We start from the raw sequence: 27,129 nt of genomic DNA, 5'->3' as shown, positions 1-27,129 counted from the left end.
CCCAGTGGCACTCGGAGATAAAAAAAGTCGATGTTAGGTCGCAGTTTGGGCAGTCGGCCTCTGAAAGGTTAGCCATCACTGGACTAAGGCAATCGATATGCGTTCAAATCGAGGAATCGATTTTACAGAGAATCGTATCGTTAAAGCAAACCTGAAGCAAAAAAACCTTATGATATAATTAACTGTATGTGTAGTATGGATAATGAAACGAACATTAGCAAAGAAAAGAGTATCATATTTTTATTTTTAGTTGTATAGCTTTTTTTTTATTAGTCAATGCATTATTCTGTCACAGTAGTAGTTTTAAAACCACATCCTGTATTTTAAGCTATAAAACAAAGCAGAAGTAATGACCATTTGAACTGTCCTACAGTAAAACCTTATTGCAAGCGGTCTCTCACTGTTTCTTTGTTGTTTATGTGCTTTAGAAAACAGGACTGTATCCCACCCAGTGGATCGAATAGCTCAGAGAAGCTCTTTTGCATAGATAACACATGAAGTTTTTTTTTTAACTCTTCCTGCACTGGAAAACAATATGAGACTCTTTTCTTTGCAACTAATGTTCAGTTACTTAGCTGTACTACACATACAGTTCATTATCTCATACGTTTATTTTCGCTTTAGGTTTGCTTTAATGGCCACCTTTAGTAAATTGGAACCAATCTCATAAGTAGTTACGGGCAACACCGACTCCCTTCTGCTCCTTCCACTTTCCCAGCATCCTCCGGTGCAGAGCACACATCTGTGGCGTAAATGCTGCTTTCAGCAGAAAAGGACAGTGATTCATACTTGGTACACCGCTCTTCCCAGCTTCTGTAATAAGGCTGTATTAAGAGCGACGATGATGTGCACCAGCAATCAGATTTGGGCTGGCGCTATAAATAAAGAATACGTGGAACACTGGCTCAGATGAGCAAACAGTACCCTACTTTCTATGGCAGGATATACTTTTGTAAACATACACATGTAATAGCCCTGTGTAATCACGCTATAAAGCTGCCAGAGATCTTCAGATCATTTTAACAGCGTAATCACAGAAACCTGCAATAATGCCACTCTGGCTTTTATAGCGAGGAGTGCTGCACATAAGTGCTGCAGAAGCTATAGAGCGGCATGCAAAACACAGACATCTTGTACTTTTCCAGCAATATGAATAGGAAAACAATAAAACAGAGCCAAATACGCAAGCGTCGCCTAAATATGTATAAAAATGCGCACTGCGTGTTAAAGTACACCCGGGGTGAAAATAAACGAATGAAATAAACAATGGTATCTATCCTCCTTCTCCTAAAAATGACTTTTTAAGATATTCCACAGTTTTATTTTATATTTAAATCTACTTTTTAAGTTTTTACTAACTGACAAGCTGACGCATTAAAACGTCCTATTGGAGGACGCTTGCTCCCGCCGCCCGTCCTCAAGGCAGCAGCAGGCCCACATGGAGATGGAATTGGAGGAATGAAGGAGGAGGCCCTGGCAAACACTTTTGAATAAACCACAATTTTGGGTGGAGTCTCAGGCTCAGCCCAGGGCTGGACAGGGTGCGGTTAACCTCCTGTCTGGGTTTCTAGTGCTCACCAAATAGGACAGTTTTCATATCTTGGCTTACGCTTCCTGCACACACATAACAGTCACAGATTCATATTCCTCAGAATATGCCAGTTCATATGACATCAAACTTGGGTGCTTTCGCATGCCCGGTTACGAAGTAACGGAATACCTCGGGTTCTTGGTATGTCGGGGGGCCTCAATTTAATATTAAAATATTCACCAGATCCGGACCAGCAGAATGAGATAACTTTCATACCTCTCATATGAACAGTATTCCAAACCGGCTAAAAATCATAAACTCCATGTATTTCTAAGCTGTCTGCATGGCTCCGGTAAGTCTGAGTCCTTGCTGTGAGGGAAGCTCACTTTTCTGGGGGCTCACCAAATGGTATCCTTTCCAAATGGCAAGCTCACACTTAGCTGTGATCTGCCTGTGACAGGAAATCCTTTGTTGCTTGCTAATTAAACAAAACCCTGGGACAGTCACAGACAACAGGCTTCATGAAAGGGCTTCCTCTAGCAGCTATGAAAGCTAGATTTCCAAAAGAAGACCCTCCCTAGACATCAAATCTTGATCTGGCAACACAACGACAATCGGTTCAGGAAACCGATTGCGATTGCGTTTTCTGGTCTCACAGCTCTTCCGTGACAGGAGGTATGCATATTTACTAAACTCATTGAAGTAAAATGGGATGATGCTTGCACAGTGGCGAAGGGGCAGTACTTTGGGTTGTCCACATATACCTGCATTATTCTCAGGGTTGCACTTTCGTAGCCCCCTATGGTCCTTGGCTCATTCTGTGGGGAACCTCTGGTGCACTATATGGGGTGGTCCTGTTGTACTTTTATTCTACTACTTCTACTATCATTATTGATTTTTAAAGTGCTAACATATTCTGTGGAGTTGTATAAAATAGGAAACAAATGTGGGGTATACAGCTAATGGTGTACACCAACATACAATACACCGAGTTAGTGCAACATGCAGAACTGGTAAAGACATAATGACAGTGACAAAAATAACACAATGAATAAAAAGTATAACACATTCCAAGACATAAAAGGGTGAGAGAGCCCTGCCCTTGTGAGCTTACAATCTAAAGGAATAGGGGGGAAACAAGAGGTGGGATAGTGTACAATAAGCATAACTAGAGCCAGAGGTCAAAGGGAAAATGGCCTAAGTTAGATCGTATGCTTGTCAGAAAAAGTGAGTTTTAAGGGAGCGTTTAAAGATATCAAAGTTTGGAAAGTGACGGATGTGCTGTGGAAGAGGATTCCAGATGAGGGGTGAAGCACGTGTGAAATCTTGTATACGTAAATGCCAGGAGGTGATTCTAGAGGAGGATAAAAGAAGGTCATGTGCAGATCTGAGATTGCAGTTGGGTTGGTATCTGGAAACTAGTGAGGAGATGTACAGGGAAGAGAGATTGGGGAGAGCTTTGCAGATTAGGGTTAAGAGTTTGAACTGGATGCTCTACTTTCTTTCCCGGGGATAGCTGTGGCAGCCGGGATCTGTACGCTGAACACCAGTCTTTGTAGCTTCACAGATTGCGGTCACATTCTATAGGTGGGTCGACATGTGATGTATATGCACACTGTATGCCTCTGAGGAAGCGGTCTTGTACCGTGAAACACGTGTCAGGCAATCGTTTTGTTGTATTTGGGAATCCGAAATTGTGGTGATCCATGTGTCCGCAGTTGTGAAGATTTTTATAAGAAGAATTAAAGACTGTATTTTGTTCATTTAAAGCCCCATACTCATTTATGTGAAATTGTGTATTAGATTACATTTAGGGGTGGAACTACACTGTCTTGGGTTTTATCCATACGTTTGCTCTGGTTAATTGCCAAGCCGATTCTGATTATAATATCTGGTCTGGACTATTATAATGTACTGCGTTGTGGACTACCAACTAACAGACTGGCACCGCTCCAATCTGTACTGAACTCAGCTGCTCGACTCATTCATCTCTCTTCTCGTTCTTCCTCTGTTGCTCCTCTCTGTCAAGCTCGTCACTGGCTACCAAGAGGATCCGTTCAAACTCGTAACCCTAACCTACAAAAGTTTCCAAGATCTCTCTTACCAGTACATCTTCTCATTAGTTTCCACATAGTAACAAGACACATCACTCTCCCACCTCAAAACTCACAGCTTCCGACAAACATATGCTCTGACTCAGGCCATTACCCCGGCCAAGTTATAGTCCTTGTTAGATAACCTAAAAACACACTGTCTCTAGGTATGCATATTGTATATTACCCCACCTCTTCTCCCCCATTCCTTTAGATTGTAAGCTCGCAAGGGCAGAGCTCTCTCACCCTTTTGTGTCTAGGAATTTGTTATTCCATTTGTGTCTAGGAATGTGTTATACCATTGTCTGTATTAGGTACCCCATGTTTGTTTCAGCGCCAGGGAATATGTTGGTGCTCTATAAATCAATATTAATAATAATAATAATAATATTAGGACACTAGACTATGACTATGGTCGAGATTGCATAGTAAGCTTCTCTGAGGACAATCAGTGACATGACTATGTACTCTGTAAAGTGCTAGTGAAGATATTAGTGCTGTATAAGTAAATAATAATAATAATATAGTAAAGACATTAGAATATGACTATGGTAGGATTAGATAGTGAAGTTCTCTGAGGACAGTCCGTGACATGACTATGTACTCTGCTCTGTATAAGTACACAATAATAATATAGTAAAGACATTAGACTATGACTATGGTAGGATTAGATACGGTAGTGAAGTTCTCTAAGACAGTCCATGACATGACTATGTACTCTGTAATGTGATATGGAAGAAGAAGATGCTTGTGTTATATAAGTACATAATAGTATAGTAAAGACATTAGAATATGACTATGGTCAGTATTACATCGTTAGCTTCCCTAAGGAGGACAGACAGTGACATATATATATATGCTCTATAAAGTGCTAGGGAAGATGTTCTGTATAAGTACACAATAATACTATAGTAAATACATTAGAATATGACTATGGTAGGATTAGATAGTGAGGTTCTCTGAGGTTAGTCCATGACATGACTACCGTATGTATTCTGTAAAGTGCAATGAAAGAGGGTAGCTCCATATAAGTAGAGATGCGGCGAACGGTTCCCGAACCGTTCGCCGGCGAACATCTCTAAATCCATGGGGGTTTTACTACTTCCGGGTCGCTCTGACCCGGAGTAGTACGCCTGCGCTGCCCGGCGAAGCGCGTCCTAGATCGCGCTCCTGTTGCCGGGCACTCTCTGTGCATGTGTGTGACGTCATGAGTGACATCACGCTCATGCGCAGAGAGTGCCCGGCAACAGGAGCGCGATCTAGGACGCGCTCCGCCGGGCAGCGCAGGCGTACTACTCTGGGTCATTGCGACCCGGAAGTAGTAAGAGGCCCAGAGAGGTTCGCCAGGCGAACGGTTCGGCCCATCACTACATATAAGTACACAATAATAATATGGCTAAGACAGAATATGACTATGGTAGGATTAGATAGTGAGGTTCTCTAAGGACAGTCCATGCCATGACTATGTACTCTGTAAAGTGCAAGGGAAGATGTTAGTGTTGTATACGTACATAATAATAATGGTGTGGTAAAGACATTAGACTATGATTATAGTGAGGATTAGATTGTGAGCATCTCTGAGGACAGTCTGTGACATGACTATGTACTCTGTAAAATACTAGGGGCAATGTTAGCGTTGTGTAAGTACATAACAATAATGACAATGTTCAATTCCAGCTGAAGGACAGCTACTGATGTCACTAGTGCATTTCTCTCTGTAGAATGCTGCAGAGAAATGATTGTTGCTATATACATGTATAATAATATAAATGACAGGTACTTGCGTGCATCTTGTCTGGGGGTTGGCTGTGTATCTGGTACAAGTACCTGAATCCCTATGTAATGGAATCTTCTATTACGGTTGGGCCACACTTGTCAGGTTGCAGATCGGAATGCGTTTTAAACAGACCAGTTTTTCTAAAAACTGATCCATTTTTTAAAATGTGCTTTTTAGAGACGGCCCGAACGGTTCACCCGCGAACGGTTCCAGGCGAACTTTAGGTGGTTCGCTTTCGCCAGCGAAGGCGAACTTTTGTGGAAGTTTGGTTCACCCCCATAATGCTCCATTAGGGTCAACTTTGACACTCTACATCACAATCAGCAGGCACATTGTCGCCAATCAGACTACACTCACTCCTGGATATAAAAGGCAAGGTTCTCCAGCTGTTTTACTCACTCGTCTGCCTACAGTAATTAGTTAAGGGACAGCTGCTGACAGACTCTGCTAGGGAAAGCTTAGTTAGGCTGTTGTAGGCTTGTTAGCTTGCTCCTTGTTATTCCTTATATAGCACCCCACAACAGCTTCTCCCTCTCTCCTGGAAGAGGAGGATCTTGTCTTCCAGGGCTTTGTAGGATGTCAAAAGCACACTTACATACCTTGGCCAGGAATCAAACTCAGGTCAAGTGCTTGGAGGGCAGCTATGCTCACCACTATACTACCGACACTACAGGCTGAAGCCAGCCTAGCTGGCCTGGGAAGGATGAAAAGCTAGATGGCCATGCAACCATTCCTGCTAACCTAAAGCTTACTTGTGTCTTACAACACATTGGCTTAAGACTTTACCAAATCCAATGCTCCAATATGGGGAAGCTTCTCTGTTTGCTGTTTTTTTTTTTTTTTTTTTTAAAGTGTGGGGTCAAAGTTCACTCATCTCTTCAAATACAAGAAAGGCCCAGGAGTAGTCTTAGCTCCTCCGGAGGAGGAAGGGAGGATTACACTTCCTGATTGATGTATACACATATAGTAGTGTAGGCCTGCAATTTAGCATTGAATGGGATTTCTGCCTTTAAAACACTGCTTTGTGTGGAAACCAATTTTTTTTCCGGGACTTTTGTCTCCCTCCAAGTGTTTGATGCTTTGAAACATCTTTTCCATTACACTTCTGGCCAGCATAATTTTTTCTAATTTTTCAAGTTCGCCTCCCCATTGAAGTCTATGGTGGTTCGCGAAAGTTTGAGCGAACCGAACTTTCGCGGTAGGTTCACGCGAACCTAAAATTGGAGGTTCGGGCCATCTCTGGTGCTCTTGCAGCATACGTTTCCAGTCCCTTTAAACATGTCAAAAAATGTGCCCTTCCTTCAAAGAGGTCCACAAAGATGACGCTGAGGGGAGGAGCAGGCAGAAGGCAATCTGCTTTGGCATCCGTTTTATGTGCAAAGTTGTGTGTGTAGAGGGAGATCCATTTGTGTGTTGCCTTTCATTGCTTCCTCGGGTATCCGGGCTCTGGGGAAATCTGCAAAATCCGGACTCTCCTTTCAGTTTTCTAAAGCACAGCCCACGGATCAGTTTTACGAAGTGTGTGAAGACGGACGCTATTTTTAACATTGGTGTCCATGGCTCCGTTTTTGCCCAGGGAAAAAAAAACGGAGCCATGGATACGGTTTTGAAACAAGTGTGAACCGACCCTTAAAGGACTTATGAGTCCAAATAAGAAAAAAAGTTAAGTACCTGAATAGAATTTGAATGCACGGAGGACGCCATCCGCGCCTCCGGGGGGACTATTGAACTGCAGGGACCCGGCGGAACGGCACGGAGGGAGACCTTTATAAAAACGTGAATATCTCAAAAACTATAAAAAAGATAGATTAAAAAAGTTGCAGCACAAATAAGCACATGCTCAGCACTACCCACCCATACCAGCTGTTGTATGGGGGCTGGGTGATGGTATTGTTTTGGAAATAATAATATTATCTTTAAAATGAAAGCAGCACAAATATTAATTTTTGCAGCACAAATGGGCACAAACGTGGCACTAACCAAGCATGATGGCATTTTTATATGTGCTGATTTGTGTGTGTGTGTGTAGGTGTGTGTGGGGGGGAAGCTTTACAGAGCCTTCCTAGCTGCATTCTCATATAGCTCTCTGGTGTGTCACCTGACCCCCATTGGGTCACGTGACGCATAGGAGCTGTGCACAGAGGATGCAATAAAGCAGCTGGGAGCTGCAGGAGTAAAGACGGCCAGATCCAGAAGTTACAAGAGTCATTTCCGCTGTGCACCGCTCTGCCTTTTGCCTACGAGGGGGAGACTGGTGTTAATTTTAGGCAGGTTGCTTGACTTCTCAAGCAGCCAGCAAGAAGAGGTATCCGGCAAAGCCCACCTGTGCCGGATGCCAGGGACTTTACTGTAATTCCATCTTCCATGCAAAGGTAATGCAGATTGCATGCGGCTTGCAATTGGGCCAATCCAAAATGGCAGGAAGTCCATCTGATTGGCCCGATTTCAAGCTGCATATAATTTGCATGTAAATAGGCATGCAAGCTGATGGCTAGTGGTTGAATCTGTCATATCGAATCTGGAAATACCAAATACTCTCGAACAGCCACTTCAGCACCATTTCAGCACCGAACAAGTGGACAGGGTCTGTGTTCCTCTCTGTTCTATATAAACTGCATTTCCTGATGGTGGTGTATGAACTATCTCTGCACGTTTTTCTTCAGTACAGAATTCTAACTTGTTATACTAAATGCCTATCTGCGTGTACAGACCACTTTGTTCCCTCACCGAAGCCCTCTAACCCTGTGTGCATGTTTGGTGCTGAAATGGTGCTTACTGGTGGTGTTAGCGAGTGTTCGGGTGTTCCAAATTTGATATGCTGAATTCAAACACTACTGAGGACGTGCTGTACTGCTCTATTGCATATGAAGTCGCCATCTTGCCTAATCTGTCAGGGAAGTACCGGATTGGGCAGCTCAATAACACCCCAAGCCTACATAGAGTTTCATCGCCCGGTCACTTTGACGCTGGGTGATCCGATTGACGGCTCACCCTGCTGCCTCTGAAATGATGTCTATGGGCGGCACCCAGGTCAGGCGCAGTGCGGGGAAGAGCACCTCCCAAAATGACCTTCCTCGACACCCCAGTAACCCCACTATTAACCTTCCTAGCAGTAATCCCGACCCAGGCTCTGGTTGAAAAAATTATTACCGCTGGGTGGGTTAATGCAGAGACCGCAGGGGAGCAGCATTCAAAACCCACTTCCCCGCATCCAGACAGTCTTCTCAGTGTCCTCCGAGGCTCCCGGTCTCTCGGGCGACCGACGGCAATCTTACCACCATACAGATAGAGCGCCCCTCGGAGGACAGGAGGAATAAAAATGCAGCGTTGGATCCTGGGGTCGTGCGTTCTGGGGTCGTGGGCATGTGGGGGGGGGGGGGGCTGTATTATGATTAGTTATGAGTGTTAGGGTCTAAAAGAGGAAAAATACTGCACAGGTTTTAGACCCTAAAATCCAGAACTAATCAGAAAGCCAAGAAGGTTAATTCATGAGTAATAATAAGCTGCATGGGACAAGAAGCACTGCAACCTATTTGAAACATCTGAAGTAATCAGCAAACTGTGACACACCCATCAGGCGTTGTGCTGTTCTCTCTGTGAGATAGGGCCAGTGCACACCAAAAAAGCGCTAGCGTAAAAGCAAACACTCAGCGCTTTTTGAAGTGATTTTTTTAAGGCGATTCTAGGCGTGTGCCTAGCAATTTTCTAAGCATGCCTAGAGATTTTTGGAGTGTTTGGTGTATAATTTTTAATTTTTTGTTACAGTAGAGCTGTAACTGTACAGCTTCTGTAACAAAAACGCTTGGAAAATCACTCTGATCTAGCGCTTTTCAGAGCGATTTTCCACTTTCCTATACTAAACATTGAGGCTTAATCGCCTCAGAAATTAGCAAAAAATGCTGCAGGACCTGCGTTTGCGTTTGGGAGAAAAGCACATTGCTCTGGTGTGCTCCATCCCATTCAAATACATTAGCCAAGCGCTTTTTGAAGTGCAAGCGTTTTAAAAAGCGCTCAGAAGCGCTCTTGGTGTCCACCGGCCCATAGCTGCATTTGTGTGTGTAAACAAAACAAGGACAAGAAATCTAAAATAATGTTTGCCAAGATCCTAGTAATGTATAGACCTGAACGACTGACTGATCTGTTTTCTCAACTGTAGTGGAATTTCAGCTTTGAACTGCACCGTATGAAGCTTCATGAACCCGACACCCACCTTTGAGACATTATCTTGAAGGCATCCGGCAGGTAGCACTGCACGTTCTCCATCTGGAATGGGTCCGCATCGCATATTTTATCATCCGTCCTCCCGTAGTTTGCATTTTCCACCATAATGACATCACTTCCCGGGCACCGCAGTTCAATCGGGTATCCTTCACACGCCAACTCTCGACGCATCAGTCCAAATGGAAGAGCTGCCCGACTCAGCCCTGTGGAGGAAACAAGAGTGTTATATTTCGTAAGGGTAACCAACGTGTAACCTTGTGAGGGTAAAGATATAGTATTTAGAGAAATAGTTTCCTTTTCTTAAAGCGTAAAAAAAAATATATGATATAATGATTTGTATGTGTAGTACAGCAAAGAAATAAAACAATAGGAGCAGAGGCATAAGTCTAATATTGTTTCCAGTACAGGAAGAGTTAATAAACTCCAGTTGTTATCTATGCAAAAAAGCCATTGAGCTCCATGACTTTCAGAGAGCTCTGTCTTCTGAAGCTTGTTATCTCAATTATCAATCACTGTATTTTCTTTTTCTCTTCAGAGGACAGGTCAATAGTTCACAAGACTGCTTTGTAAAAACATTTAGAATGCTGAATATTATTATTATTATTTAGTATTTATATAGCTCTGGCATATTACACAGCGCTGTACAGTGTGTATATATATATATATCTTGTCACTAACTGTCCCTCAAAGGAGCTCACAATCTAATCCCTACCATTGCCATATGTCTATATTATGTAGTGTAAGTACTGTAGTCTAGTGTAAGTACTGTAGTCTAGGGCCACTTTTTTTTTTTTTAGGGGAGCCAATTAACTTATCTGTATGTTTTTGGAATGTGGGAGGAAACCGGAGTGCCCGGAGGAAACCCACGCAGGCACGGAGAGAACATACAAACTCTTTGTAGATAGTGCCCTGGCTGGGATTCAAACCAGGGACCCAGCGCTGCAAGGCGAGAGAGCTAACCACTGCTGCCCACTGAATAGTGTGTAAACTGCAAATATTAGAGAATGATGCAATGTTATAAAAAAAAAATAAAAAATTATATAACTGAAAATACAAATATGAGAATATTTTCTTTGCTACTAATGTTCTAGTAATTATCCGTACTACACAACCAATTCATTATATCATATAATGTCCCTAAAGGTAGCCCTGGGATCAGTGAACGGGAACATGGTTCCTGATCACCGATCCGTGTCCCCCGCAGAAGAACCGAAGCACTCTTACAAGAGGCTTCAGTCTTTCTGCACGTCAAAATTTCCGCATACCCCTTGTGCTTCCGCTTAGCGAGAAGCACAAGGAGGGAAAAAAAACTGAAGGTGGCCATCTTGTGGCCAAATAGTAAAACTACATCTACATATTTTTTACATTACAATTTACACATATAACAACATTAAAAATTAACTGTTTATTTCCCACACCAAAATATTACCCAAATAAAATGTTTAATGAAAAAAAAGATTACAATTAGAAAAAAAAGACATAAATAGTTACCTAAGGGTCTAAACTTTTTAAATATGCATTTGAAGGGGGTATACTACACACATTTCTTTTTTTAATTATAAGCTTGTAAATAGTGATGGATGAAAAAAGGAAACAATGCACCTTTATTTCCAAATAAAATATTGGCGCCATACATTGTGATAGGGACAAAATTTAAATGGTATAATAACCGAGACAAACGGGCAAATAAAATACATTGGTTTTAATTATGGTAGCTGGGATTATTTTAAAGCTATAATGGCCGAAAACTGAGAAATAATTAGTTTTTTTCCATTTTTTTCTTATTAATCCTGCTAAAGTGCATTTATAAACAAATAATTCTTAGCAAACTGTACCACCCAAAGAAAACCTAATTAGTGTCGGAAAAAACAAGATATAGATCAATGAATTGTGATTAGTAGTGATAAAGTTATTAGCGAATGAATGGGTGGTGAAAATTGCTCTGATGCATAAGGTGAAAAATCCCCGCGGGCTGAAATGGTTAAGATTCAACCATTTTGGGATTCTTCCTCTTCTTCGGGCGCCTCTAGAAAAGAGCGGTAAAAATGTGGTGCCTTTTATTTCACAGTGAGTTTCTCATTCATCTATGAACAGGCTAATCCCATTATGGGTTGAGCCCTTGCCTATTTGTGCCACATTTCCTTCTGCTGGGGATTGGTGGAGATATCCTGGAGGCACGTGTGACTTCCTAATGACCGAATGCTAAATGATTTTGTGACCCACAGAACTGTTCATTTACCCATGGAATCATTTCTACTAATGCTTCCCATGCTCATATAGATCTCAGTGCAAGGGGCTTCAAGGAAACCTGAAGCGAGAGGGATATGGAGGCTGCCATATTCATTTCTTTAACAGTTGCCTGGCTATCCTGCTGGGAAGCAGCAGATTTGGGCGCATGAGACAAGTGGACAAAAAGGGCGCCCCATTCACTCCCATTATAAATATCGTTTAATGGGCGCTGAACAGGGAAAAAAAGGCGCTGGAGATTATTAACGTTTTAACAAAGGCGCTGGAGATTATTAACGTTTTAACAAACGGCGCCCGGAGATTTTTAAGGATTTATAACTATGTTTGTGATGATTTAACTTTACAAAATGAGCCCGTGACGAATAACGTTTATAAAGATACTAAATCACTATTTCTAAAACATTTCTAAAACATTATTATCCACCCAAAAAATTATTTACATTTTTTTATTTACATTTTTTATTTATTAATGTCTGTAAAACATTATTATCCATAGGGGGGTCTTAGGTTTAGGCACCAACAGGGGGGTCTTAGGTTTAGGCACCAACTGGGGGGTCTTAGGTTTAGGCACCAACAGGGGGGTCTTAGGTTTAGGCACCAACTGGGGGGTCTTAGGTTTAGGCACCAACAGGGGGGTCTTAGGTTTAGGCACCAATAGGGGGGTCTTAGGTTTAGGCACCAACAGGGGGGTCTTAGGTTTAGGCACCAATAGGGGGGTCTTAGGTTTAGGCACCAACTGGGGGGTCTTAGGCTTAGGCACCAACAGGGGGTCTAGGGGTTAGGGATAGGTACAGGGAGGGTTTTTAACAAACGTAAATATAAGTTTCACTTAACAAACAGGGAAGATTAACGTTTTAAGAATTGCCGATCTCATACACATTATTTAGTGATTTATAAATTCATAAAACACTATTTCTAAACGAAATTCTACACAATATTTCTATAAACGATAATACTGTTTATCGTTTACACCACGCGCCCTTTTTTCCCGACGCCCTTTTTTGATGTACGCATCCTGCTGATCTCTTTGGCTGTAGTAGTATCTGAATGACACACCTGAAACAAGCATTAGGCTAATCCTGTCAGTCTTCAGTCAGAGCACCTGATCTGCATGCTTGTTCAGGGTCTATGGCTAAACGTAAGTGTCAGAGGATCATCAGGACAGCCAGGCAATGTGCATTGTGTACAGGGCAGGCCGTACCATGAAGCTGATTGAATCATGTGATTCCTTGCAGCATTATATCTGCACTGAGCCGATCTTTGTCATTCTCTCACTCAGCTCTGCTGCTTCTGCCTGCCTCACAGAGCACAGAGCTTGCTTGCTGTGCATCTAAATGCGTTTGGTCCCGCCCCTTAATTAATATTCAATGCACTCTACTGCTAGTTTTTCCCTGGGGATTGGGGTGGGGCTTATCCTCACAAGTGTGCTTCATGCAGAAAAAAAATCTAGATCCGGCCCTGATTGTGTAACAGGAAATAAATATGTCAGCCTCCATATGCCTGTCACCTCATATTCCCTTTTATAGCTCCCAACTGTCCCTTTGAAAATCTCCCTTTGGGAACTAAATTCCTCTGTCCCTCTTTCTCCTTCATTTGTCCCTCTTTCAAAACTGATGAACACAGATCTGTGTAAATATATGTTTTTTTCTATTGAAAAATGTGTTTAATTGGATCCAAACTTTATTCCCATCCTTTAAATGAATACATAATTTCAAATGTTAATATGAAGAAAAACTAACGATGATTAAATTAACCAGTGTGTTCTGAATTCTAAAATGGGTTTTTTTTGCTCATGAATTTTTAGGGTGGTGGGCGTGGTTAAAGGTGTGGCAGGGGGCGTGTCTTAAAGTATCCTTCCTTTTCATCTCAAAATGTTGGGAGGTATGTAATATTATAGCTTGACTATGACGAGCTCAAGTACCCTGAGCCCAACTAAAGTGATCCCTGGGCTTGGGGTATGCGTATCATATGTTGAAAACCTGGGTTCCAGAACACAAGATCTTTGATATACCACAATGACATACCTCCCAACTTTTTGAGTTGAGAAAGAGGGACAGTTAAGCCACGCCCCTGCCACACCCCTGATCACACCCCCGTCACACCCCTAGTCATGCAGTCAGTGGAAAGAGTAGAGAGGTGGCTGGCACTCAATGCTGGCTACCAGCAATCTGTCCCCTGGGATCGTGGTGTGCTCCAGCTACAGCAATTCGGAATAGCAATAGTAGATACACAAGAGCGCTGGGCACCAAGACGTCTGCTACCAGTGAATTTATTGGACAGATACAGGTACAGATGCAAGGTTATGCAAAGGGAGGGTAGTATCCGTGAAACGGCTGTTAAGTTGGCCATACACTGGCCGATTTACCATCAGATTCGACCAACAGATAGATCCCTCTCTGATCGAATCTGATCAGAGAGGGATCGTATGGCCCCCTTTACTGCAAACAGATTGTGAATCAATTTCAGCCTGAAACTGATCATAATCTGTGGAGCTGCCGCCCCCCCCTGCATACATTACCTGTTCCGGCCGGCGCGAGTCTCCGCTGTCTTCTTCTCCGCTCCGGCTCTGCTCCACTCCGGCTACTGAACTTCCTGTCCAGGGGAAGTTTAAACAGTAGAGGGTGCTCTACTGTTTAAACTTCCTGCTGGGACAGGAAGTTCTGTGTAGCTCTGGAGCCCGAAGCGGAGAAGAAACGGTCTGGAGCCTGAAGTGGAGAAGAAGACCAGGGGACTCGCGCCGGCCTGAACAGGTAATGTATACCCGCTGTATTGCGTCAGTCGTCAGGCATTCGAACGCCGCTAACGACGCACTCCCGACCGAGAAAAATCTTCCGCACGGATGGGTCGACGGGAATCGACGGGAACGATCGACTTCGGACGGAAATCGATCGTTCTGTCAGCGGTGTGCGCGGCGATTTCACAGCCGTTTCGATCACTGTGATCGAAACGGCTGTATATCGGCAGGAAAAATCGTTAGGTGTATGGGCCCCTTTAGACCTACCCCTCCCTTTGCATAACCTTGTATCTGTACCTGTATCTGTCCAATAAATTCACTGGTAGCAGACGTCTTAGTGCCCAGCGCTCTTGTGTATCTACTATTGCTAACCCTAGTCATGCATGCCATAAATATTTCATAAGAAAAATATGTTGTCTTTATAATTCAAACCATACTGGTCCTTTCTATCCTGGTTCAAATTCCTTCATAGTAACATTTTAAAATTAGTAATAGATCAATTTAAAGGATGGGAATAAAGTTTAGAGTCAAACACATTTTTAGTAGAGAAATATATATATTTACATAGAAAGAGGGACAAAGTCCTGAAAGAGGGACACATGAGGAGGAAAGAGGGACAGGCTCCCAAAGAGGGACTGTCCCTCCGAAAGAGGGACAGTTGGGAGCTATGCAATGAGGACATTCCCAGCCATGCTGCTAGAGAGAGATGCAGACCTGCCACAGAGTCATGCTGCCAAATAAGGGGGCAAGCTGGTGTCATAGTGGGACTACAATGCCTCTTACAGCAGCCTGACACTAAATCTTCACATGAGGAAACTGTTGAAGTCTTTCTGTGCCCAGCAGCCTGTGAAGAACTGAATCAGGAGCGTTCGTCATACAACGCTAATGGAGAGATGTTATTTTTAGAAATGGTACACCTTGAAGGCTATATATGGTTGGCATTAATATCATACATGACGTGGGCCATTCACAGACAAGTAGCATTGCTCTTTAAGCAAACCTGTGACGTTAAAAAAGGGGAGAAAGTTACCTTGGTAGAGGGAAACCTCTGGATGCTCGTCATCCAGGGCCGGGACCCTCTCAAAGTTCATGGTTGCTCTCCCGTCTATGAATGGGCGTGGCCACACTGTGCAGGCCGCCTTGCACAAAACCTCTTGGGCTTGGCAGAAAAACAGCTCTGTGCATTCAAGGGCGGGAGTACTTCCCTTTGTCGAAGAGGTTTGGTGGATCCCAGCGCTAGATCCAGATCAGTGGAGGCAAAGGGGCTTTCCTATACTTTTTTCCCCAACAGGTACATTTTAAGAGAAGTAGTTTAGCAAATTTATCCAGTTTGAAAATGGCGGGTAATGGAAACCCCCGGCGCGTTCCCTCAAATGTAGAGGTTTTCTCCTGGGAGATCATTTTTCATTTTCTGTTTAAAATACCTTTTCAAAACTGTGAAAATAAAAAAGTTCCTAAAAGTAGGTGAAAACTACTGTCACAATAGAATAGAAATGTTCTTGCTTGCAGGTGGTTTACAAGGCATCTCATGGCAAAGTGTAAAAATAACCCATAGGAGAAAACTTAGGAGAAAAAGTGAATTGAATTTCTCTCTCCTGAGAGATAATTTTTCACCTTCTCTTTAAAATACGTTTTCAGCGCTCTGCAAGTGAAAATATACCAAAAAGTATGTGAAAAAGTACCATCAACATTATTTTGGTTATTTTCTTGCTTGCTGGTGCAAATATCACCTAGGAGAAAACTCAGGAGTAAAAGTTAATTGTATATAGGCCCTTGCCATAAAATGCTTTTAAACCACTGGCGACAGGAAATTTGGACGCATGAGGCAAGTGGACAAAAAGGGTGCCACCATTCACTCCCATAATAAATATCGTTTGAACAGGAAAAAAGGATTATTAATGTTTTCAAACGGCGCCCGGAGATTATTAATGTTTTCAAACTACGCTTGTGATGATTTAAGTTTACAAAATGCACCCGTGACGAATAACATTTACAAAAATGCTAAACATATCTATCGTATTTAACTAAAACGTTATTTAAAATGTTATCCCTTACTGTTTGTAAAATGTTATTATTCACATAATAAAACGATCAGTACGTAAATTGTTATACCTTTTTTACATTCACTATTTGTAAAACATTATTATCTACACAATAAAGCGATCACTAAGGGGGGTCTTAGGGTTAGGCACCACCAGGGAGGTCTTAGGGTTAGGCACCACCAGGGGAGATTTAGGGTTAGGCACCACCAGGGGGTCTAATGCTGGGCATACATGGCACTTTCTTTCCTTATCAACCGAGCCGCTGATGGGCTCGATTGATAATATCCGACAGGTCCGATGACCTGCCGGATAGATTCCCCGCTCGATCCCCGCCGACAATAGCGGTGGAATCGAGCGGCTGATAAGGAGCGCCGACGGGGACGAGCGGGAATCGCGGGGATGCACGGGCATCGAGCCAGCGGCTCGATCCGGCGCATAATTGCATCCAGAAACGTGCCGTGTATGCCCGGCATTAGGGTTAGGCACCACCAGGGGGGTCATAGGGTTAGGCACCACCAGGGGGGATTTAGGGTTAGGCACCACCAGTGGGGTCTAAGGGTTAGGGATAGCTACAGGGAGGGTTCTGTGTGAGAGTAGGGTTAGGCTGCAGCAGCTGCAGCAGCGGCCCTCTCCTATGGGGGACTTCACCTCAGTCACACCCCCAGACCAGAAAACAGGTCTGGGGGAGGGGTGGGTCTGCTCCTCTCCCCGTCCTGCACTTTCCGTGTCCTCACGCCACCCCCTTCTTTAAACTTTACATCCTTTGAGACACATGTTATCCGCCTCTACCATCCCCTTCCAGCAGTCATCGCAGTCCTTTACCGCCCCCCATCCACCTCCATTAAACAATTCCTGGACAACCTGGCCTCTTGGCTCCCACACATCCTCTCCTCTGACCTCCCCACAATCATACTTGGGGACTTCAACATACCCATGGACAGTCCTTACTCCCCTGAAGCCTCTCAACTGCTCTCCCTCACTACTTCCCTTGGCCTCTCCCAACACACCAATTCCCCCACCCACCGCGCTGGCCACACTCTCGACCTGATTCTCTCAAAATCCGCCACCCTCCCCAACCTGGACATCACACCCTTCCCCCTCTCCGACCATCACCTTCTCACTTTCTCCATCTCCCCATCATCCTCCCCCAACCCTCCTCCACCCTCAGGTCGTTGGCAGAGAGCTTTGCATAACCTAGACCCAACTGCACTAGCCAACCCCCTCCACTCCCTCTCATCCACCCTCCCTAACGTTACCTGCCCAAACCAAGCTGTGGCCAAATACAACCAGGCCCTTTCAGCAGCCCTAGACATTGCTGCACCCCCCACATTCCGCCCCAGCCGTCCCATCAACCCCCAGCCCTGGCACAATGCACACACTCGCAACCTCCAAAAACAGACACGCACCTACGAACGCAAATGGAGGAAATCCCGCAGCAACTCCGACTTCTTGGCGTACAAGGCCAACCTGCAGCTGTTCTATACCGCATTAACTGATGCTAAACAAAAATACTTTGCTGCCTTGATCGGATCCCAAGCCTCCAACCCTCGGCGCCTCTTCGCCACCTTCAACTCCCTCCTTAACCCCACCACTCCTCCCCCCACCTCCGCCCTCTCAGCCACTGATCTGTCCACCCACTTTACCGACAAAATAGCCAGCATCCGACGGGAAATCTCATGCCTCCACTCCACCACCTCTTCCTCCCCCACCAATACCTATTCCCCACCCCACCCTCCACTCACTGCCTTTACTCCTATCACAGAGGACCAAGTCAGCCGTCTCCTAGCCACTTCTCCTGCCACCTCCAGCCCCCTAGACCCTGTGCCATCCAAATGCCTCCGTCCTCACTTCCCTGTTCTGGCTCCTGTCCTCACCACTCTGTTTAACCTCTCCCTCTCTATGGGTACCTTCCCCTCTGACTTCAAACAGGCCACTGTACTTCCCCTACTTAAAAAACCCTCACTAGACCCCTCACTTCCATCCAGCTACCGTCCTATCTCCTTACTCCCTTTTGCATCTAAACTCCTAGAGCGTTTAGTCCACCAACGCATGACCCATTACCTTGACTCCAACTCCCTATTTGATCCCCTACAATCAGGATTTCGGCCAGGTCACTCCACCGAGACTGCCCTCACCAAGGTCGTCAATGACCTCACGCTTGCCAAGGCCGAAGGAAAATACACTATCCTTCTCCTCCTAGACCTCTCATCAGCATTCGACACTGTTGATCACTCCCTGCTACTCCAGTCACTGCAATCTGTGGGTATCCAAGACCGTGCCCTAGCATGGTTTTCCTCCTACCTCTCAAATCGCTCCTTCAAGACCTCCTTCAATGGTTCCTCCTCAACCTCCTTCCCACTTTCAGTTGGGGTCCCCCAAGGCTCTGTTCTTGGTCCCCTGCTGTTCTCCATTTACACCGCCTCCATAGGAAAACTCATCTCCTCTCTGGGTTTCAACTATCACCTATATGCAGATGACACCCAGATTTACCTCCATACCACTGACCTCTCCACCACCACCATGGAGAAGGTATCCTCTGGTCTCTCAGCTATTTCATCGTGGATGTCTGCCAGGTTCCTAAAATTAAACCTGGATAAGACTGAGCTCCTAATCTTCCCGCCCCGTGCAGCTTCACCCCCCACTGACCTCTATGTCACTGTCAATGGCACAATCATTCATCCAACCACACAAGCCCGCTGCCTGGGTGTCACCCTAGACTCGGCCCTCTCCTTCACCTCCCACATCCAAACCGTAGCTAGAGCCTGCTATTTCCACTTACGCAACATCTCCAAGATCCGGCCTTTCCTGACCCCAGACACTACCAAACTCCTTGTCCATGCCCTCATCATCTCCCGCCTGGACTACTGCAACTCCCTCTTGTCAGGCCTTCCTCAAAACCGCATCGCCCCCCTAAAATCCATCATGAACGCAGCAGCCAGACTCATCTACTCCTCCCACCGCTCTGTCTCCACAACTCCCCTACGCAAATCCCTTCATTGGCTTCCAATTCACTTCAGAATCAACTTCAAGATCCTATGTTTGGCATACAAATCCTTACACAAGTCCTGCCCAACCTACATCTCTGACCTGGTCAGCAGATATACACCTGGCCGCCCACTTCGCTCCTCCAACGACCTCCTCTTAACCACCCCACGCATCTCGCACTCCCATGCCAGACTGCAGGACTTCACTAGAGCTGCCCCTATCCTGTGGAACTCTCTCCCGCTGCCCATCAGGCTCGCTCCCACCTTCAACACCTTCAAAAAAGCACTCAAAACTCACTTCTTCAAGGAGGCCTACATCAACTCGACACTACCCTAATCCTTTCTGCCAATAACTTCTTGATGCACCCCCTCCTTTTGTGTCACCAGCCCCTCCCTCTAGATTGTAAGCCTTTGGCAGGGCCCTCTTCCCTTGTGTATCATACTTGACTGTGTGCACTTTACCCAGAATTTGGAACTGGTAATTTTTTACCACTACCATTCCAGTTTATGATCTGGCATTGTACTATTATCTGCATTGTGTTGTGTATCTTATTGCTATTACCTGTATTGTTGTATCTATGGTCCGTTACCTGTATTGTTCTGTCAACCCGGTTATCATTGTCTGTAAGCCTATTTATTGTACAGCGCTGCGTAATATGTTGGCGCTATATAAATCTAATAAATAATAATAATAATAATAATAGTTGTAGTAAAATGTTAGTAATATTTACTTTAGTTATTACGAACGTACTTATATATTTTTTTATCGTACGAAACAATATTTTCAGATTTTATTACACGAAGAAACGATAAATGATGGTTATTTACAATATTATACAATTATAACGATTATACATATATTATCGTTTTTTAATAAACATAATTATAAGTTTCACTTTTAAAACAGGGAAGATTATCATTTTCACAGTTTGCGATTTCTTACACATTAGTAAATGTTTTTTAATGTGTAAAACATTATTGTAAACTAAATACAACACAATATTTTTTTAAACGCTATTACCGCTTATCGTTTACACCACGCACCCTTTTTTCCCCGACACCCTTTTTGCACGTACGCTAAACCACAACCAAGCAAGAAAATACTCAAATTAATTTTTATAACACTTTTTTTTACCAATTTTCAGGTACTTTTTTCAGTTGTAAAATGAAAAGTTATTTTAAAGAGAAGATAAAAATTATCTCCTAGGATAACACTCAGGAACAAACAAAAACAAAAAATGCTAATGTTATGAAGCCTTTTTTAAGCAGTGGGAATGTCCACAGGAGTGAAAGGACACATTATAAACATTATTCCGAGACTACAAGCCAGATGGTACTGTGGCCTTTCTACGAAAAAGTTACCTGTATGAGAATTTTTTGGCTTGCTATCTCTGAGTCACCAGATGATCTGAGGAGACCCCTGGGTTACTCTCCGACATGGGCGGATCGATTCCTTTACAAAGTCCCAAAACAAATTAGCCACCTCTCTGTTCTTGGCTGCTAAGTGAAGGCGGCCAGAAATTGGAGAAAACCTGCTTTTGGTATAGAGGAAGTTAAGCCGAGGATGCGTTCATTTTTACTAAATGAAAAGTTAACAAGCATCCTGAAAAACACAAATAAGAGGCTCCGAAAGCTGTGAGGCGCCTGAATCCAATTAGATTTGCCAAATTTAAACCTCCAAACACTCAACCATCTTTAATCATGCTTAACTCAACAGAAATTGAGGACGAATCAAGGAGGCTAAACTCCTCATCTCTCATCCAGCTTATTGTAATTCTGTTCTCTGGTTTCTTCTCAGTTTTCAGAGTCCTTTTAGGGGGTGGTGGAATAAGATGCTGATTGAGCCTGGCTTTCTTTCCACCTACCAAACAGGTGACATACTTCAAGTAAACCTGAAGTGTAAAAAGAAAAGTTAGATACTTACGTAAGAAGAGGGAGGGCTCTGGTTCCCTTCCTGGTCCTCTCTCTGTGTCCTCTAATAAAGCTATTTCACCTGCAGGTTAATACGTCTTTGGCCCTTCTTTGGCAGGCTTTGGAAGTACCTACAAAGGCGAGAGGCTTGCACGCACGCAGTACGAAGCCGCTCGTCTGTGGAAGCGTTTGGAGACTCGACTACTTCTGAAGCCTTCAGAAGGGGTCCTGGAGACACAGCTGGGTGCAAATTTTTAACAGGTGTAAACGGTGGAATGACTGTAGAAGCAGAGTGAGCGGCGCTGGAGACAGAGTGTCCAACAGCATGTGGAGCTCTGCAGCATGGAACCTGGAAGAGGTGAGTAAGTGTTCCCAATCATTTATGCCCGCTGTTGAAACTCTGCATTGGGAGGGGGGAGGACAGAAGGGGGCCCAAGGAGAGAGAAGGAGGAGTCGGGCCCCTTTCCGTGGCTGTTTTAGTGTGCCTGCTGTTCCTCCCTCCTGTACTGTAATCCCAGCCTGGGGGCACCAATATCTGGCTGACTTATACTGGAGGCACCTATGCCTGGCTACCTATACTGGGACATCTATGCCTGGCTACCTATACTGGGGCACCTATGCCTGGCTACCTATACTAGGGGCAACTATGCCTGGCTACCTATAATGGAGGCACCTATACCTGGCTACCTAATACTGGGGACCACCTCTGGCTAACTCATACAGGGGGGTGCAAAATACAGCATCACAAATGGTGTACTGCTTTTCCTAAGTCTTTTTTGTGCTACTTTATACTCTGTCTCTCAATTTTGTTCTGCACTTCATTGGGTTAGTTTCTGAGGGGATGCAGACGCAGATATGATCCTGGTCTCTTGCCTTATAATATAAAGATGTGTCATAGCTTTATTATTATGCTCTAAGAGACTTTTTACCATAGTAACCTTAGATGCAGACATACGTTGTTGACTACCTTTTTTCATTGCTATAAACTCAATAAAATATGAGTTAAAAAAAATGTAACTAATGGTTAGGAAGAATGTAAATGCAAAAGAGATTGTGTGCCTACACAGGAAAAACCCGCACTGCAAGCATGCTTATGCAGACGTGTTTGTGTAGGTTAGTGTGAGAAGGCCCCAAAGGTACACATATAACAGCATAAGCTACCCACTGGCCTCAATTCACAGAGCTTTATCAAACACTTTATCAAACGTTTGATAATTTACCTCATGGGTAAAATCTAATTTTGAATTCACTAAGGTGTTATAGATTTATCGAATGTTTTATCGATGAAATGATCAATAAATCTATAACACCTTAGTGAATTCAAAATCAGATTTTACCCATGAGATAAATTATCAAACGTTTGATAAAGTGTTTGATAAAGCTCTGTGAATTGAGGCCACTGACTGATGCCGTGACAACTGTCAGCCCTGCTTCTGCACAATAATATTTCATTGGCATGCAAGGGTTCTTCTGGCCGATTCCAGTGGCAGGATTACCAACCAATAATTTATATTTGTGCGGACGACTGTCCAAACAAATTACAGACGGCTCAACATTCCTACAGATGCATCGCCATGGCAACGCTGACTGTCCGCAATAATGCGCTCTAATTATTGGCAATGGTGCTTTATTAGGAACGTTTTATTAATGCTATTATAGATCGACACGTGCAGCTATTGCGTTACAGCAGCAAATCCGGGGCCAGTTGGCATTGCCCGCTACAGAACTGCCCGGCATACAGATAATTCCCTACTCTTTGGATGATAAACACAGCATATTTTCAGCCCTGCATCTGATAAAGTGTTGTTGATTGCCCGCTAATCAGATGCATTGAAATAAACAAAACTTTTATGGATTTATTTTCACCGATCTTATGCGTTTAATTAAAGGGAACCTCTTAGGGACATTCCTAGAGTAAATTAATGGCTTGTGTACTGTTCAGACACCGGAAAGGACCAAAGTGTTTTAATGAGGAACTGTGGTGAAAATAACATAATAAATAAAATTGCTTATTTTTTACAATATTCATTTATGGATGATTTAGTCAGTGTTTGCCCATTGTAAAATCTTTCCTCACCCTGATTTATAGTCAGGGATGCTCGGATGTGCCTCATCCACGAATTCGGCAATCCGCGTGGTTGCAGAAAAAAAATCCGCATTCGGCCCCGCCGCATGCGGATTTTCGTCCGCGTCCGCGCAACCACGCGGATTTTCTGCCGTGAATGGCGTAATCACGCGTGGATTCCCGCCCGGAGGCGGATTTTCTTTTAACGTTAATAACAAAGCCCCCATACATGCTACAATCCCCCAAATTGCATGGATTATCGAGGTGATAAGGGGCAACATAACTTCAACATAAAACATTCCCCCAAAAAAAATTTTTCTAGAGAAAATGGATTTTAAAGTGAAATCAACACTTTAAATGGGGCTATTAATTGGTAATAAGTGGTTTTAAAAAGGGATATACGCGTTAAGCAGTCAAAGAGGTGAAGGCGAGTTCCAATGGCACTTGGCGGCGAAGGTACCGCTGGAGGAGGATGAGTGGCTGACGCCAAAAAGGCCCCAGAGAGGTTTTTGTAAAATTTTTTTGTTTTTTTTTGCAGTAATTAGCAATGACATCGCAGCAGAGTTGTCAGTGGACACGGGCAGTGTGAACGCAGAGTGCAGTGGTGGTAGCGACTGAGTCAGGAGAAGGACTATGCGGGCGGTCAGTTCAGCAGCACAGAAGGACCACGGCAACATACTGGTAGTAGTAGTAGCAGCATAGCGTCATAGTGCTGGCCAAAAAATTAAATGCACCCGGTGACCCGGGCAGTGTGAACGCAGACAGAGTACATTGGTGGAAGCGAGTGAGTCAGGAGGAGGAGGACAATGCCGGCGGTCAATTCAGTAGCACAGAAGGACCATGGCAACATACTGGTGGTAGTAGTAGCAGCACAGCGTCATAGTGCTGGCCAAAAAATTAAATGCACCCGGTGACCCGGGCCGTGATAACGCAGACAGAGTGCATTGGTGGTACCGTGGTAGCGACTGAGTCAGGAGGAGGAGGAGGACAAAGCGGGCGTTCAGTTCAGCAGCAGCAGCACAGAAGGACCATGGCAACATACTGGTGGTAGTAGTAGCAGCACAGCGTCATAGTGCTGGCCAAAAAATTAAATGCACCCGGTGACCCGGGCAGTGATAACGCAGACAGAGTACATTGGTGGTACCGTGGTAGCGACTGAGTCAGGAGGAGGAGGAGGAGGACAAAGCGGGCGTTCAGTTCAGCAGCAGCAGCAGCAGCACAGAAGGACCATGGCAACATACTGGTGGTAGTAGTAGCAGCACAGCGTCATAGTGCTGGCCAAAAAATTAAATGCAGCCGGTGACCCGGGCAGTGATAACGCAGACAGAATACATTGGTGGTACCATGGTAGCGACTGAGTCAGGAGGAGGAGGAGGACAAAGCGGGGCGTTCAGTTCAGCAGCAGCAGCAGCAGCACAGAAGGACCATGGCAACATACTGGTGGTAGTAGTAGCAGCACAGCGTCATAGTGCTGGCCAAAAAATTAAATGCACCCGGTGACCCGGGCAGTGATAACGCAGACAGAGTGCATTGGTGGTACCGTGGTAGCGACTGAGTCAGGAGGAGGAGGAGGACAAAGCGGGCGTTCAGTGCGTGCTACTACTGCTGCTGCTGTGGGGGATTCATGACCCTGAGGGAGGGATGATGCTGCTGCGCTGGTGGGCCTTCTTCTCTCAGGAACCCCTGCCAGCAGTGCCTGCTTCCTCTTAAAGTCCGCATACTCGCGGCAGTGGCGGCTTCTCAGGTGGCCCTGGAGGGATGAGGTACACATCTTGCTCAGACTTTTCCCACGGCTCAATCTTTTGCTGCATAACCTGCACACCGCATACCTTTTGTCATCAGTACATTCCTCAAAGCAATCCCACACTGGTGACTTTAATTTACTGCGGCCCCCACTAGCAGAGGGTGCAGCGGAACAATGTGTGGTAGTAGTTGCCGGGGGTTGCATGGTGGTGGTGCCGGCTGAAGCAGTGTCCTGTCTACTTCCTCCACGCCCACTGCTGCCGATGCCCCTGCCCCTGCCTGACATATGGCGATATCCTTGCCTAGGCCGAGGTGACTCGTCATCCTGCTCTGCCTCTGACCATTCTTCCACGGACTCAGCAGGCTGCACATAGTTAGGGTCCACAACGTCGTCATCATCAGCAGCATCATCATAATCCAGCTCTTCCTCTGACTCCCCCGCCTCCTCTTCTGTCCCTACATCCCCAGACACAGACCCCTCTTCTTCATCACCAGAACTCAACAACGCTTGTGATTGTGGCCCGATTTCAATCTCTGCCACATCAGTCCCCAGTAAGTCCTGAGCTTCTTGCATCAGCAGGTTCCCAGAAGCCGGACTGAGGGACAGAATGCTGTCATCCTGGGAGGGCTGCTGACCAGTGGGTGCTGGGGTGGATGTCACAACAAGCGTGGGACGTTGGCTGCTGCTGCTGCTTGGAGTGGTGCTCACAGTAGAGGTCTGGGAGGAAGTCATGATGTCCATAAGTACGTCAGGTTCCATTTGCTCAACCACCACACGGGGACCAGAAACTTTAAAATATTTGGACAATGGCGTCCGCTGACTCGGCCCAGGCTTTGCTGCCCCCCTTTCTGCTGCATCACGACCACGTACAGCTGGGCGTCCTCTCCCTGGACGTGGAGCCAGGGCCGGATTTGTGGAAAGGCCCCCCAAGGCACAGGACTAGGGCGATTAAATTTGTAACCATCCGTGGGGCGGCTGCGAGTGACAGGTTAATTGACTGTACCTGTCACCCTCCTCTATAGGCTGTCAGCTTAGCCGCCCGCGCCCGCAACTGTTCGCAGCCGCCCACCCCGGTTGCTGCTCTGTGTGTGATGTGAGTGAGCAGAGGCGACAGGTGGAGGCGGCTGCGGTTGCCTGGTTACGAGGAGGCAGGATTCGGGAACCCTTGAGGACAGAGGAGGAATGCGCTGATTGCGATAGTAAAGCTGCTGGCTGCTGCCATTGATTCGCTCGAGCCTGCCTGCACCTAGCAGCCACATCCACCCAGCACCATTGCAGACTCTCCCGCTGTCTAGTCCCAGCCAGCTCGGAGCTTCCAACTTGCAGCGGTGAGAGCGAGGGAGAGCGCATCTTGCAGGGCGCCCCCGCTGTCAATCAGACTGACGTCACAGCACAGGCGCCGGCCAGGAGACTAGGATGGGGAGGTCTTGCGGTGCCGCTGGGGCTGATGGTGGATACATAAGAGTCTCAGTGCGCAGGCGCCGTGGAGAACGAGACCCCCTTTCACTATTTGTCAGCTGCGCACATCCCTGGCTCCAGCTTTGCGTCTGCACCCTCCCTGCACCTTTAGAGTTGATTGTAAGTTAACGATATATAGTTAGAAATCGTCTGACTGCTATAGCATCATGTCTGTCTGTGTCACTGTAATGCTGGGTACATACATTGCGATTTTCCCGCTCTATTTGCGGGATCGAACAGATCGATTTGATTATTTTAAACATGCTCGATTGGATTTTGATCGCTCCTGCCATCGATTTTGCATACTTAACATGCAAAATCG

General features: G+C 45.1%; 1 protein-coding gene across 3 annotated transcripts in view; it reads right to left on the bottom strand.

Moving 5' to 3' along the window:
* Positions 1 to 27,129, bottom strand: part of ADGRL1 (adhesion G protein-coupled receptor L1) — a 652,811-nt gene that overhangs the window by 228,091 nt on the left and 397,591 nt on the right. For all 3 annotated transcript variants that reach the window (XM_068274518.1, XM_068274520.1, XM_068274519.1), the window contains exon 4: positions 9,612 to 9,825. In XM_068274518.1, coding sequence (XP_068130619.1) covers positions 9,612 to 9,825 — 214 coding nt within the window. The remainder of the gene's footprint in view (positions 1 to 9,611; positions 9,826 to 27,129) is intronic.

This window comes from Hyperolius riggenbachi, chromosome 3 (genome assembly GCF_040937935.1).
Source record: "Hyperolius riggenbachi isolate aHypRig1 chromosome 3, aHypRig1.pri, whole genome shotgun sequence".
Taxonomy (NCBI): Eukaryota; Metazoa; Chordata; class Amphibia; order Anura; family Hyperoliidae; genus Hyperolius; species Hyperolius riggenbachi.
The sequence above is the reverse complement of the archived record's forward strand: the minus strand, read 5'-3'. Positions and strand labels throughout refer to the sequence as shown.